We start from the raw sequence: 16,609 nt of genomic DNA, 5'->3' as shown, positions 1-16,609 counted from the left end.
ACAAAGAAAAAAAAATTCCCTCACCTGTCTTAAATGGGTGATTCTTTATTTCTAAACATTGACCTTTACTTCTAAATCATCTCCAGCATATTCATTCTTTTAAGACAACCTGCCCATTCCAGATATATTTAGTAAATCGTCCAACTAAACTTCTTCCTTCAATAAACACAATATATATTACTCGTGATAAGTCTCCTTCATGCCCTAATTAGCTGTTGCACCTATATTTTGGTCTTTTGTAAATCATGTAGAATAGTTTGATCCCTCAGCACTTAGATCACATTCCTTTTGCTCCAAAATGGCACTTTCATGGCATTTTCATACTTCATACACTACCAGATATTACCCTTTCATTCAAACTATCTGTAATCCCTCTAGAAATCTTTCTCTATGAAGAGACACAAGAAACTGAAGATGCTGGAACCTGGAGTAAAGGCAAACTAATGGTAAAACATAATGAGCATCTGTGGAAGCAAAGGGATGGTCAATATTTGAGATCCAAAGTGGAGGCTGAAAAATCACTGACAGCTAGAAGGCACTTCTGTCTATTTCTATTTAAATAAGACCAGCAACTAAAATCGTAGATGGCTTACTGCTGCCATTGATGGGTGGTTTTAGAATCACAAAATTTCCCAAACCATAAACTGCTTTATGGCAGCCATTGTATATTGAAACTCTTGCTCACACTTGGTCTAGATTGAAGTATAAAGGTGAACTTGTTCATTTTTTCCACAGTTTTTCCCTTGAAATTATTTAACCTTGTCCCCAAAAACAACAATGTTTATTTGGTTTACGATTGCAGCTTTTGCTCTCAAATAGAACTTCACTTTCGGAATGAGATATTTTTGTGAATAAATCATTTTCATTACATACCTGTTGAACCTGATAAGTTCTTGTCTGAGTACTGTATTCATGGACTCATTATACACCACTGGATACTTTGCCATCACAACTTCCAAATCAAAATCATTAGGAAGTTTGGATAAAATGTCTGCAGCGAGGTCTTCAACAACTTCCTGAAATTATAGTAAAGATCCATTTGAAGATTTTCTTATACCTCAGTTTAACTACAGAAGATACTACAGTGTTGTAGCAGTTTTGTTTTAATTCTTAATTTTGTTAATTAATATCAAGGAAGTTTTTCAAACTATTTCTTTAAAAATTCCTTATTTGCTGCAAAGACAAGCCAGAGCATCACAGTTATTCCACTGTCAACACAAATTACAATATTAACTCTTAAGAAATCAAAAAACTATGAAAGAACTGTATGTAAGTGCCTTTCTTGACTTTGGAATATTCAATACTATGCTGTATTAACTAGGTGTAACTTGAAATACTGGAGGTATTGGAAATCTGAAATAAAAACAGAAAATGCTCTAAACACTCAGTAGGTCAGGCAAAGAGGCAACATTTCTGATCCATGACGTTCCAACAAAACTTGGATATATTAGAAGTAAAACCAGCAGGTAAGCCTTCTATCAGAACAGATATTCAGAACTATTGTACCTGCCAATGGAAGGATCAATGACTTTGGTGAATGGACAGAAGAAATACCAAACTTACAGTGAATAGAAATACTTGAAAATTCCTCTTTGCTGGGTTTGTATCAATATGATGAAATGCACTCAATATGCCTGGCTGCATTTAGCTCCAATAACACTCACGTGTCCTAGATACCATCTAGGACAATTTTGCCCCATTGATTGTTGCCCCAGCTGACACTCCAAATAATTCACTTCCAGTACCATAACTACTGTACGCACCATTAGCAAAACATATTAGCCAGCCCAATAAAACCTTTTCAAATGGTAACCTCCATCACCTTGAAACACAAGACTGTGAATATTTGGAATGCCATCAGCTGAAATTCTCCACCTTCCTAAGTCACACACAACTGTACTGGGAAAATATTGCCATTACTACATCTAAACTGAGCACCTCTCAGCCCATCTGCTTCATTATACACTACACCTGCTCAAGAAGGCAGCTCTCTACCATCTTCTCATGGACAAATACGAATGAGCAATAAATGCTGACTTTCCCTTGACCCCCATATCCTGTAAATGTACTTCTAAAAAAATTCCCAATAGTCAAGGGAATTGGGAAATCCAGAACAAAGGATTATTCTTAGATTAAATCCAAGAGGTTATGAACAGAGTCCCAGGGAACAGAAGTCGTGAAATTCAATTTCAGGAGTCAGGATCTAGATTAGATATAGATATTTAAATATAGAAGCAGAATTAGGCCATTTGCCCCATCGAATCTACTCTGCCATTTCATCATCGCGGAGCCATATCCCTCTCACCTGCCTTTTCCCTGTATCATTTCATCAGAATCAGACTTTAATCGCCAAGTACCTATGCACATACAAGGAATTTACTTCCGGCAGATGTTGTCTCTCTGCTCATAACAATAATAATGATAAATATAAATGAAAATATAAATTGTACATACAGGTAGTGCAATCCAAGTAATAGTTAGCTGACAGTTAACCGGCAGTTAACTGTTCAGCAAAGTGACCGCAGTAGGGAAAAAACTTCTCCAGTGCCTATTAGTCTTAGTCTGGAGGGATCTGAAGCGCCTACCAGACGGAAGCAGATCAAACAGAAAAAGCAGATCATGCCATCACTAATCAAGAATCTATCAATCTCTGCTTAAATATGTCCAATGACCTAGTCTCCAAAGCCTTCACTCACTTCTGCCCCCTGATACTGCCAGTGAAGACTGATGCAAAATACTTATTTAGTTCAGCCGCCATGTCATTGCCCCTCATTACTACCTCTTCAGCATCATTTTCCAAAGGTCTGATATCTACTTTCACCTTGCTTTTATAGTTTACGTATCTAAAGAAATTTTTGGTATCCACTTTAATGTTATTGGCTAGCTTACTTTAATATTTAATCTTTACCTTCTTAAAGGCTTTTAGTTGTTTTCTGTTGGTATTTGAAAGCTTCCCAATCCTCTAACTTCCCACTAAGTTTTGCCTTGCTATATAACCCCTTTTTGGCTTTGACTTCTCTTGTTAGCCATGGTTGTGCCACCTTTCCTTTAGATTTCTTCCTCTTTAGTTTGTATATACACTGTGCCTTTCGAATTGCTTCCAGAAATTCCAGTCAACCCTGCTAGTGTTTTCTTGGTCCTCTCTCATGCCTCTGTAATTCCATTTACTCCATTATAATACTGATACATCTGACTTTAGCTTTTCCCTCTGTAATTGCAAGATGAATTCAATCATATTATGATCACTGTCCCCTAAGGGTTCCTTTACCTTAAGCTCTCAATACCCAATCCTGATTGCTGATGCCCTAGTGGGCTCCACTATGAGCTACTCTAAAAAGCCATATCATAGGCATTCTACAAACTCCCCCTCTTGGGATCCAGCACCAACCTGATTTTCCCAATCAATCTGCATAATCGAAATCCCCCATGACTATCATGACATTGCCCTTTTGATATGCATTGTCTATCTCGCATTGTAATTTGCAGACCATATCTTTACAACCGTTCAGAGTTCTGTATATAACTCCCATCAGGGCCTTTTTACCCTTGCAGTTTCCTAGCTTTACCCACAATTCTACACCTTCTGATCCTATGTCACCTCTTTCTAATGATTTGATCTGAATTTTTACCAACAGAGCCGCCCCACCTCCTTTGCCTACCTGCCTGTCCTTTCAATACAATGTGTATCCTTGGACGTTAAGTTCCCAGCTATAATTTGAGTTTTCAACTATGTTAACCTTTACGATCAGATTGTATATAAATGCTTTCTCACATGAAAGATAAATGCTATGCATACTGGCTTATCCAATGAAGTGTTTCCATGTTGTAACTTGTGTGTAAACACATTGACTGTGTGTAAACACACTGATACTACTGTCCTCTACTGCACTAAGGTCAATCGGCATTAATTATTGAGAAATCACTTTAAGATTTTTTTTGCATTTTTCCCTATCATGAATACCAGCTATTTCTGCACACTCATAATGACGGTCATCTGGTAACACTTTTACCTCTGAGTCAGTTAGAGGGTTCAAGTCCCAAGGAGAGGAAAACAAGTGGAAGTTCCACTTCAGTGGAAAGATGCCAGTATAACAGAATACTCTCCACTTGACTTGATGAATGTGGATCCAACAAAAGAAAAAGATTGGGTGACACTCCAGTGCAGTATCATGGGAGTGTTTCACTGTCAGAGGTATCATCTTTTAGAGGAGACGTAAACTAAAGTCCTTTCTGTTCTTTCAGATATATGTTAAAAATGCCCTGAACTATTTAAAAGAACAGGAGAGTTGTTAGTAAATGTTTTTCCAAAATTATGAATTTCACATCGTATAAGCCAGTGACAATAACTTTGAATATTCCTCAACCTACATCACTAACAGAGAAAATTTGATTATTTTCAAGCTGCTGCCTGTGGGATATTTTAACATGTAGATTAGCGAACACATTTCTTCAATTTCAATGGTAATTACAATTTAAATTCTTTCATTAGCTGTAAAATGGCTTTGTGACATCACAAAGTTGTAAAAGGAACATTATATAAAGGCAATAATTATGAATGGGCTGCCCACAGCAAACCATGAAGTAAAACTACACAACAAAAGCAGAGAATGCTGGAAACACAGTACCTGTGGTGAAGATCCTTCAGATATCAATACAAAATGGCTTTTAAAAATGTGAACTATCTTAAACTGTTTAGTGTCCATTTCCAAATAATTAGTTAGCAAATGTATTTCAATAATAAATATTTCATCACTATGCACGAGGAAATCTGCAGATTTTGAAATCAAAATCAACACATACAAAATGTTGGAGGAACTCAGCTGATGGTGCCAGGCCTGCCGAGTTCCTCCAGTGATTTGTGTGCGTGTTAATTGGTTACTGTTATGTTTTAGCTAAAGAAGGCAAAGCTGCAACATGTAAAATATGATGTCACTATGCACTTAACTAAACACATCACATTTTTCTGTATAATCATCATCCTTCCCATTTTTCCCAACTTACTTGAGGAGATTTACCACCACCTCCAGACTGCCTGGGAAGAGTCAGGAGCACCCCAACAAAGAGCTGATTCGTCTCCTGGTTATCTTTGGTTATATCAGCATTTTCATGAAGTCCAAATACCTCCGGATGAGCCACGGCTGGTAGTTTCCGCAGATAATCTATATAAGACTAAATATCAAGATAAAATACATAATACATTCAAGTAGAAATACATGATAACATTTCAAAAATTTACAAAAATAATTAATTCTACTAAGTACAGAGTATGCAACTGAAGCAAATTTTTGAATTTTCAGATGATGGGATTAAGATAAATGAGGAGAAATATTATATTCAATAGAAGTAAAACTAAGCATTGAGGGGTTTATCATTTTTGATGAGGCTTGGATACAACATATCCTGGGCTATTAAAAGAAGCGGCTCTCAAAATTCAACCCCATGTCCCCATTGTCAGAGGTGGAAATGGGTAAGGCCAGCCAACAAGGCTCTGGTGAGGCTGTACAGCCCAATTCCTTTGTACCATCAATGCAGCACAGGAGCGCCGCAGGGAACCGTACTCTCTCTGGTCCTGTTCACCCTGTACACATCAGACTTCCAATATAACTCGGAGTCCTGCCATGTGCAGAAGTTCGCTGATGACATGGCCATAGTGGGGTGTGTCAGGAATGGACAGGAGGAGGAGTATAGGAAACTGATACAGGACTTTGTGATATGGTGCGACTCAAACTACCTGCGTCTCAATATCACCAAGACCAAGGAGATGGTGGTGGACTTTAGGAGATCTAGGCATCATATGGAGCCAGTGATCCTTAATGGAGAATGTGTGGAGCAGGTTAAGACCTACAAGTATCTGGGAGTACAGTTAGACGAGAAGCTAGACTGGACTGCCAACACAGATGCCTTGTGCAGGAAGGCACAGAGTCGACTGTACTTCCTTAGAAGGTTGGCGTCATTCAATGTCTGTAGTGAGATGCTGAAGATGTTCTATAGGTCAGTTGTGGAGAGCGCCCTCTTCTTTGTGGTGGCGTGTTGGGGAGGAAGCATTAAGAAGAGGGACGCCTCACGTCTTAATAAGCTGGTAAGGAAGGCGGGCTCTGTCGTGGGCAAAGTACTGGAGAGTTTAACATCGGTAGCTGAGCGAAGGGCGCTGAGTAGGCTACGGTCAATTATGGATAACTCTGAACATCCTCTACATAGCACCATCCAGAGACAGAGAAGCAGTTTCAGCGACAGGTTACTATCGATGCAATGCTCCTCAGACAGGATGAAGAGGTCAATACTCCCCAATGCCATTAGGCTTTACAATTCTACCGCCAGGACTTAAGAACTTTTTAAAAGCTATTATTAATGCTTTTTGAGATAGTGATTTAGATGCATATCATATTTTTTACTGAGTTAAGTATTGTATGTAATTAGTTTTGCTACAACAAGTGTATGGGACATTGGAAAAAAGTTGAATTTCCCCATGGGGATGAATAAAGTATCTATCTATCTATCTATCAATGGACTGCAGAAGCATTGCTGAACTCCAGCCATACCATCAACTTCAGAAGACAGTGGAGATGGGAGGTCATCGATGGACTATCCAAGGGCCCAAGTAAATATTAAAAGAAGCAAAGGTGGAGGTGAGTTGATTATGGGAAGGTCATGTCTGACTAACTTGATTGAACACTTTGAGGGGGTGACAAAGAAGGTTAATGAGGACAGTGTGTTTGACGTTGTCTGCAAGAATTACAGCATAGCCTTTGACAAGGCTCCATATGTAAGCATCCACAATCAGCTCCAGGCAGAAAGCAAAGAATAATGGTTGATAGGTAATTCTGTGGCCAATACTTGGTCCCCTGTTTTTTCTAAGATACATATTTTATATTTTAATGATATGAACCTAAATTTAATGGATACAATAAAGGAGTTTCCAGATGAAACAACATGTGGGGGAAAGTTTTGAACTGCTGGAAGATGTTGAAGGTCTGGTTGTCTAGGCAGTAAAATGGCAAATGGAACTTACTGCAGAGAATTGTCAGATAATATATGTGTGGATGTGCAGCCTGAGCCAGGAAATGCATGATGAATGGAAGGATATTCCGTGTTGTGGTGGAACAGATAGATCTTTAGAGGGATGTGGACAGATCTATAACGGTGGCAAGACAGGTTGATTAGATGATTAAGTAAGTGTATTAGATGTTTCATTTATTATCCAAGGAAACTGAGTGCGATACTTGCTAAGTCACAGTTTGAAAGCTGCACACATCCCTGCTCACCACACTTCAGGAAAGATGTGAATGTACAGGAGAGGGTGTCGAGGTTATGAAAATGTTGCTTAACTGGAAACTTATCTATGAGGAGAGTTCCGATATGCTCGGATTGTTTTCTTTGAATAGAGGCAGCTGAGGAGAAATTTAATTGAATTACATGAAATTATGAGGGACATAACAAATAGTCTTGGAGTATGAGTTTCTGTGGAATGCAGAGATAAAAGAAGCTATTTTTATCATCCGTAACCTTGCCACCATAATTACATTCACCTTTATGGATCAGGCTGGTTTTTATTAACTGGCGAGGACCCAATAAGCTGAAGAGCTTCCTTCTATATCATAAATGCTGTATGATTTTATGATGAACACTTTGGATAATGCCTGTCAGTGAAGCACTTATTTTAAAAACGTAGATCTCTCTTAGTAAGTTTTGATTGGCAATCTATTTATGAAGTATAAAATCAACTTATAAATTAAAAAATCAGAAATATGTGGAAGAAGGACACTATATTTTTATGGTGTATCATCTTTCTCTTTTAATTATCTATTTTACTTGTAAATTCACGTGACCATATTGTTTTCTTTCCACATGTCAAACACATCCCAGTAGATGAACTGGCTTTCTGTAAATGGCCTGTGTTGTAGGTAGATAGCAGGAGAATTAGGGAGAAGTGAGAGAGCAGGGCTTACAGATAAGTCAGTTGGAAAAACTCAGAGCTGCCGTAAGTGCAAGGGACCAAGTGGCCTCCTCCCAAGTCATGAGAAAATAGGTATAAAAAAGGCATGATCCAGAACTTTTATCAGAAGCAAAACTTTTCACCTCAGTGCAACTAAAATCTGAATAGAGTGTCTCTCAGCGTCTGCACTTTTCTCTTCTGCTTATTTTCCCCCCAAAACTGCCTGTTTTATTGCATACTTAAGTAACTTTACGTGCTGTGTGTGACTGTATGTACTGTGTTTTGCAGCTTGACCCCGGAGGGACTCCATTTCGTTTAGCTGTATACCTGCAGTTGAATAACAGTAATACTTGAACTTGAACTTGGTACCGAATGCACTCGGACAACTTGGTAACTGATGCACCATCAATAACTCACTCTGAGACGTAAAAGCGAGGTATCGGCTTTTATTGACTGGAAGAAGGAACAAGCAGTGAGTGACCACCATACTACATCCTGGAGACTGAGGCCGGGCTCAGACCTCCAATTCCTTTATACAGGGGTCTGTGGGAGGAGCCACAGGAGCAGTCATCAGGGGGCGTGTCCAGACAGGTATATGTAGTTCACCACAGTAACCTAGCCTTTGGTCAAAATAATAACTGTGCATTATATCTCTGAAGTTTCCTTATAAACTAATCTCCCAAGGAAAGAAGGTATTAGCTAAAGGCCGCCCTAACTAAGCTGTGTATTAGCCTCTTCCTGGACCTGTCACACTTTGTCGACTCTGAAATCTGCCAGGCTGCAGCTACAACTATAAATATAAAACATAGGAGCAGAATTAGGCTATTCAGCCCATCGAGTCTGTTCTGCCGTTTCATCATTTCTCATTTGTTATCCCTCTCAATTCCATTCTCATGCCTTCTCCCTGTAACCTTTGATGCCCTTACTAATCAAGAACATATCAACCTCTGCTTTAAATAAACCAAATGACTTGGCCTCCACAGCCGTCTGCGGCAGTGAATTCCACAGATTCACCATCCTCTGATTAAAGAAACTCTTCGTCACGTCTGTTTGAAAGAGATGACACTGTATTGTTCATATAGTCCTTTTAACATAACAAAAATACTTCATAATGCTTCACGTGAACAAAAAATCACATATTATCTACTTCACATACTCTTCAAAGGAATGCAGAAGTTATTTGATATTATAAAATTATGACAGTTGACTAAGAAAAAGTTAGAAAACTTTCTCAAGGCCTTAACTCAAGTTTAAGTTCATTAAATTAAAATGTTCTTACCTACTAATTTTACCTGTTAACTTACCTGACATGGGCCATGTGATGGGACGAAGTAATCATTGCCAGGTGCAAGCTTATAATGGTGCTGGGTGATCAGTTCTTCATTGTATACAACGGATAGAAGAGATAAAAGCAGCCGCCTGTCTTTGTCATCTGTAACTCTGCCACCATAATTACATTCACCTTTAAGGATTGAGAAAGACCAAACTCTGATTCAATTTGGAAACCGGCATTAATGCCACAACCAAAAGTTTCATTAAAATGATGCTGATACTTAACGTCAATGAAGAAAATAATTATCAATATTCAAAATTCAAAGTAAATTTATTATCAAAGTACCGTACTTATCGATCACCGTATACAACCCTGAGATTCATACATTTTCTTGTAGGCATTCACAGTAAATACAAGAAACACAACAGATTCAAAGACCGAACCCAACAGATCACTTGCCTGTTAAATACGTTAGAGCTTCTAGTGGTACCTCTTCATATTCATTCAGAAACATCTGGATCTGTCTCATGCTTATTCGCAGATCAGACTCATTAAATTCATAAGGAATATTCCAGCCTATAAAATGCATAACAAGCAGCACAAGATAACAAAAAAGTACATTCTAACAACTTAGTTATTATCATAAACAGCAAATGCTTTATTTTTAATTTGAAAGTTACATGTAAAGTTAACTAGAAAATAATAAGTAAAACAATCATACGGGGAAAATTATTTGTCACAAGTGTTTTGAAACTGAGAAGCAATTCACCCATAAATGGTTTAAAACCATTTCTCTAATGTTGGATACTCACCCAAAGGACCAAAGTTCCTTCTCTCTTGCACTAAAGCATGAAAAAAGCAAAGACCAAACAGGAGCTTTTGCCAGATTTCAGGTTTGTTACAGCTGGAGAAGAAGACGGTATCTGAGATTGGGTCATTGAGATAAGAACGTAACATATTTGCCCTGAGGCCCTTGGGTGGTTCATTTGTCATCTTCACCCCATTCTGGAGAATGCTGACAGGAAACATGTCCGATGGGTAGCTGGTCAGCCACAACCTGGAATTATAAATTGGTTTAGTTGGCACAATCAGGCATTAATATCTGAAAACGCTTTGTATATAATTCACATGTTAAAAACATCTGCATTGTATTTTTTGCATCTATATTTCCAAAATATCCGGGAAGATAGATAGATGGATAGTTTATAGATCCCAAAGGAAATTACAGTGTCACTGTAGCATTACAAGTGCACAGATATATTAGAAGAGAAGTAAGAAAGCATAAAAATAAGTTTCTTTAAAAATAACATGTACAAGATTTACAAGTCAAAGATTACAAGATCACTTCCCTGGCTATAGGTTGACTTGTTATAGAGCCTAATGGCCGAGGGTAAGAACAACCTCATATAGCGCTCTTTGGAACAGTGCAGTTGTCTTAAGTCTATGACTAAAAGTGCTTGTCTGTTCAGCCAAGGTGGCATGCAGAGGGCGAGAAACATTGTCCAGAATTGCCAGGATTTTCCGGAGGGTCCTTTGTTCTACAACAACTTCCAGTGTGTCCAGTTTGATTCCTATAACAAAGCTAGTCTTTCTATTCAGTTTATTGAGCCTATTAGCATCTCCCGTGTAGATGTCATTGCCCCAGCACACCACCACATAGAAGATTGTACTGGTGACAACAGACTGGTAGAACATGTGAGGGAGAGGCCTGCATTCTCCAAAGGACGTCAGTCTCCTCAGGAAGTAGAGGTGACTCTGACCCTTATTTTATAAAGCCTCTGTGTTGGTGCCCCACTCAAGCAGACCTAATGTTATAAGGTAAAGTTTGCAGCACTGCAATTAACAGTGGACACACTTACATCAATGCGAGTGAACTATTTATACTTACAGACTAGTTTAGCTATTTAGTTAAATTATGGTTGCCCTGTGCATATCCCATGAAAGTATAACACAGGTATGTTTAAGATGTGTTCATAGCTTATCCATTCCAACTAAAGAAACTATATTATTTATGCATGTGTTTCAGGAAGAATTACATTAATGCTTCCTTGGATCCGAAAGATTGAAGAAATAGATGTAATAGATGTATGGTAAGGTGACAGAGGGCCCTGTCATTGATAGTATAGAGCAGAATAAATATGACAAGGTCTTATATGCTAGAAGTATATAGCTTCTGTTCCCACCATCCTCCCCACATTAGTAATTTAAGATCTTTTTACATGTTGTGCTTTAATAAGACCATAAGGTATAAGAGAAGAATTAGGCCACCTGGCCCATCGAGTCTGCTTAGCTATTTCATCATGCCTGATCCAATTTTCCTCTCAGCCCCAATCTCCTGCCTTCTCCCCATATCACTTCATCCCCTGACCAAACAAGATCTATCAGCCTCTTTCTTACACATACAGTATATAAAAAGTCTTGACTTCCACAGCTGCCTGTGCCAAAGATTCACTACTCTCTGTTGAAAGAAACTCATCCTCATCTCTGTTCTGAAAGGACCTCCTCCATTCTGATGCTGTGTCCTCTGATCTTAGAATCTCCCACCATAGGAAACATCATCTCCACATCCAATCTATTCACCATTTCACCATTTGATAGGTTACATTGAGGTCACCCATCAGTCTTCAAGTGAATACAGGCCCAGAGCCATCAATGCTCTTCATATGACAAACCATTCAATCCTGGAATCATTTTTGTGAACTTCCTTTGAACCCTCTCCAGTTTCCTTTCTAAGCTAAGAGGCCCAAAACTGCTCACATTACTCCAAGTGAGGCCACACCAGTGCTTTATAAATTCTCAACATAACATACTTGTTTTTATACTCTAGTCTTCTTGAAATGAATGCTAACATTGCATCTGCCTTCCTCACCACAGACTCAACCTGCAAATTAACCTTTAGGGAATCCTGCACAAGGACTCCCAAGTCCCCTTGCACTTCAATTTTTTTTTTGTATTTTCTTTCCATTTAGAAAATAGTCAACCCTTTCATTTCTTCTACCAAAGTGCATGACCATACACTTCCTGACACTGTATTCCATCTGCCATTACTTTGCCCATTTTCCTAATCTAAGACCTTCCATAGCTTCTCTACTTCCTTCAAACTACATGCCCCTCCACCTACCTTCATATCATCTGCAAACTTTGCAACAAAGCCATCAATACCATCATCCAAGTCATTGACATATAATGTAAAAAGTATCAGTCCCAACACAGACCCCTGCAGAACACCACTAGTCACTGGCAGCCAGCCAGAAAAGGCTCTCTTTATTCTCACTCTTTGCCTCCTGCTTTATCCATGCTAGAATCTTTCCTGTAATACCGTGGGCTCGTAGCTTGTAAAGCAGCCTCATGTGTGGCACCTTGTCAAATGCCTCTGAAAATCCAAGTACACAAATTTGACCAATGTTGTCTATCCTGGCTGTTACTTCTTCAAAGAATTCCAACAGATTCATCAGGCAAGAATATTCCTTTGAGGAAACCATGCTGACTACAGATTATTTTCTCATGTGCCTCCATCTATCCTTAGACCTCATCCTTAATAATCGACTCCAACATCTTCCCAACACTGAGGTCAAACTAACTGGCTTATAGATTATTTTCTTCTGATTCTCTCCTTCTTGAAGAGTGGAGTGGTATTTGCAATTTTCCAGTCTTCCAGAATCATAACAGAATCTAGCGATTCTTGAAAAATCATTACAAATGCCTCAACATTCTCTTCAGCAATTTGCAGTTTTCTTTAAAAAAAGACCCAGTACATGATTTTTTCTCAATTTTGTCACATTTATACAACTTTTGTTTATAAATTTTGAGTAACAAAAAAATCTGTACACATTTCCTCCACTTTACTGTTATAAAATCATTACTAACCATTCTAAAAATCTAGTCTAATCCAGTCAGGGATTTTCAGGTTTGCCAAGATTTGAATTGAGGATAAAAGCAAATGTAACATTTTTTTAATATGAATTGAGGTTGACTGTTTCCAGATATTTTGTCATGTTTTCGCATTTATGAACTTATGGCACTTATAATCACCAACATTTTTAAAAAGTATATTCAGCAAAATTAGAAATATTTGGACCTGAAGTTTTTGTTTGTGTTCTCTGGTGTTACCACTTCTTCACATATTTTCTCCAAAGCAGACATCCAACTGGTTGCAAGGTGGCAGTTCTGTAATACGACCCACGTTCCAGATACTAGAGCACCTTCTATCATTTCTGCTGCAATTGGCCCTTGGCCCTGACCAAGTGATATTGTTTGAGTGTTTTCGCCACCCATCCCAAGGTCATCTGCAAACTTTAGCAAGCCTGTGACATGAAATAAAACATTAATAAACCTAGTACAACAAAAAGCTATACAGCCATAAACATTTGTGATTTTTTTCACATTTTTCCCAAGTGCTAGCAGATAAACAGTATAAACAACAGGATACATTTTGACAACATGCATACCTTATGGTGGAAACATAATAGAAAATCCTAAATGGTGGTGTCATTATTGAAATAAAATCAAAACAAAATTAAATTAATCTCACAAAAGCATTATTTGTACACTGAAATACTAGATGATGCCACAATAAACATCTGCAGCTTTTCCTGCATACCATCTTCTCCCATTAACAAAAGTTTACAATTTGCTATTGTTCAAATAAGACAAGCTTATAAGGATAAGATTAAAAGACTAAATTAGTTTTTGTTTTAATTCTTTGTTTTCTGCAAAATAAAGTTAATGAGATAAAGATTACCTGCCATGGGATCAGCTCCAGGTGAAAGAATAAATATCAAAGGTGCACAGCAATGGGAATCGTTGTAACTACCAGCAAGATCAAAAGTTGGAGGCTCAATAAATGTTTTTCCCATGACACTAACAATGAATTGCTGCACTGCTGGAATAATTTTGTCTGGTCGAAAGCATCTGATAATAATTAAATGAGCCATTCCTTTTAAGGAACTCCACAGATCAGGAAGAACCTCCTCATGAGGCTTTGCAGAGTCATAAATGACTTTCCACTTCGCTATGTTTTCAATCACATGATCCATCAAACCATATAGGTCAGGTAGGTTTGATGCCCGCACAATCTCCGCCCAGCTTTTATCTGATAGCCATTCAGAAGCTGGATTGGGATATGGGTTGTCAAGAGCTACACCACCAGTTAGCAAAAATCGCCAAACTTTGTCGTCAACTTCTCCTTTGCCTTTCATTAGACCCACATTAAGAAGCAGTGAAAACAGCAGCTTGTCTTTCTCAAAAAGAGAACGGCAGACATTGTTATAAATGCTCAATGTGAAGGTTTCTGTTATAGCCGAAATTCTTTTTGTCACATCTTCACTCTTTTTACTGTTTGCAATTGCTTGCACATACAAATTAATGAACCAGCTTAGGGAGTACTGATACATTGGCTCAATGTGAGCCAAATCAGAGATACAAAAGAATATGATAGATGAATGCATGGCAACAGGTTTGTAACCCATTCGTGTAATGTCTATTTCTTTCTCTGTCGCACTTGCAATTTGCTGCTTCTCAGATATTTCTTCTGAAAGCAGCTTGGAAGAAGACAGAACTTTAATGGCTGTTTCATCTTCTAGGATATTTCCCTCTGATGATGACAAGACTTCAAGGATTTTGTCTTCTATCTCCTTGAGTTGCTTTTTGTTCTGTGCACTCTCTATTATTAACAGGTTCTTCTTTTCTTCCAACTCAGGTTTTTCTTTGGCAGCTACAATTCCCAATAATTGATCTTCCAGGCCCAGAGGTGTAATCATGAAATTCAGGAGACAAACTTTTACTGCTACTTCAGGGAGATAGTGCGGGTTTCTCAAACGTGTTGTAATGTAGAATTTGAAATCATGCGAGTACTCAATTATATTTTCCCCTACTTTCATGACCTCTACCCCCTGCTGTTTAAACGTTTGTTTCAGCAGTACTGGTTCAAGCATTGGATCCAAATCTTCACCAATATTTTCTAACAAGAGTGGGGTGCCAAACTGGATGGCATTTTCTAAACTTCTTACATAATTAGAGTCAGTTAATTTTATTACTCCAAGTCTATTGTTTTTTTCCATATTTTTGATCCATTTGTTTGCCTGACCTTGGGGATCAATCATTAAAGGCCACCTTCTTGAGTTAGACGTGATTATCCCATTGTCAATGGAAAATGCATCAACAGGCAGGCCTGCAATTTGCCAAGCACGGATTTTTACTGGATCTCCTAATGTGTTGCTTAGGGAAAAGTCATCTGTGCAAGGGATCATCTTCTTCTTACACAAGATCTGCCAATCATTTTGGCACTCCTGGCGGAACTCAACTGTGAAAGCCCCTAAGTAGGCTACAGTGCCAGAAGACAGAAGCACATCACCAGTCAGATCTATGTATCTTATTCCTAACAGGCGAGCAGCTTCTGTCCATCTGTCCTTCTCTCCACCGAGCCCACCTATCAACTTCTCAGCACGCACAAGCTTTTGTGAACAGAGCTCTATGTTATCTTCTAAATCTTTCTTTTTATTATTCATAATTTCAAAATCATCATTCAGTGTTTGAAGCTTGTCCTCCAAAGCTTTCAGTTCTCCCCGTTTAACATTGAGCATATCCATTTGGACTTCAAGTTCAGCCTCAGCAATCCTCAGCCTTTCACGTTTTGGTCCAACCACCTTAATCACACGTTCATACACTTCCATGGCTCTCACCCATTTGCACAATCCTTCACAGGCAGAGGACACATTTTTAATAACAGATGGTTGAAAATCTGGGTGATCTATAAATCTTTCTCTGATTCTTTTCATGACTGCAGGTGGAATATTGTCCTTGTCATAGGTCTTCAGGCTTTCAAGCAACTTTAGGTCTCCAAGAATCTTCTTTGATGGACCCCAATAATCCTCAATCATTTTGCCTGTGTAAAAAATAAAGAAAATATATAAAAATTGTACATATAAATACTTCTGTGTCCTTCCTGATATAATTTCAGCATTTTTTTCCAAGTTCATCATTAAAAAAACATGGAGTAATATAAGGTAATTATTGCTCCAAAATAGTCAGTGTTTTTGGATGTTTCTGGATAGGTCTCCAAAGATTTGTTAAACATTACTTTCTCTTCATAAAACTATGTTCCAATTCTGCCTAATCATCAGATGATTTTCTAAGCTTCTACCACAATGTTAGACTGAACGAGCTGTGGTTTTCTCGCCCTCTTCTCTGAAATGGTAGTGTTTCATTTGCTATTTTCCAGTCTACTGAGATAGCTCCAGAATCTAACAAATTTCAGGAAATCTTCATTAATACATCCACCGCTCTACAGCACAGAACCAAGTTGACCACTGCATCCTCCCTGCTAGTTCCTCTTCCCACATTTGGTCCATGGCCCTCCAAGTCCTTCCCTTCCATGTACCTATCATTCAACTCCACCCACCTCC

General features: G+C 38.4%; 1 protein-coding gene across 1 annotated transcript in view; it reads right to left on the bottom strand.

The window, feature by feature from the left end:
• Positions 1–16,609, bottom strand: part of dnah3 (dynein axonemal heavy chain 3) — a 155,838-nt gene that overhangs the window by 9,108 nt on the left and 130,121 nt on the right. Inside the window, exons 51-57 of the mRNA XM_073060476.1 lie at positions 13,948–16,089; positions 13,285–13,510; positions 10,019–10,263; positions 9,666–9,782; positions 9,238–9,395; positions 5,002–5,169; positions 874–1,016 (exon numbers count right to left, since the gene is read on the bottom strand). Coding sequence (XP_072916577.1) covers positions 874–1,016; positions 5,002–5,169; positions 9,238–9,395; positions 9,666–9,782; positions 10,019–10,263; positions 13,285–13,510; positions 13,948–16,089 — 3,199 coding nt within the window. The remainder of the gene's footprint in view (positions 1–873; positions 1,017–5,001; positions 5,170–9,237; positions 9,396–9,665; positions 9,783–10,018; positions 10,264–13,284; positions 13,511–13,947; positions 16,090–16,609) is intronic.

Source organism: Hemitrygon akajei, chromosome 11 (assembly GCF_048418815.1).
Source record: "Hemitrygon akajei chromosome 11, sHemAka1.3, whole genome shotgun sequence".
NCBI lineage: Eukaryota > Metazoa > Chordata > Chondrichthyes > Myliobatiformes > Dasyatidae > Hemitrygon > Hemitrygon akajei.
Note: the sequence above shows the minus strand (reverse complement) of the source record. Positions and strands in the feature narration are given on the sequence as shown.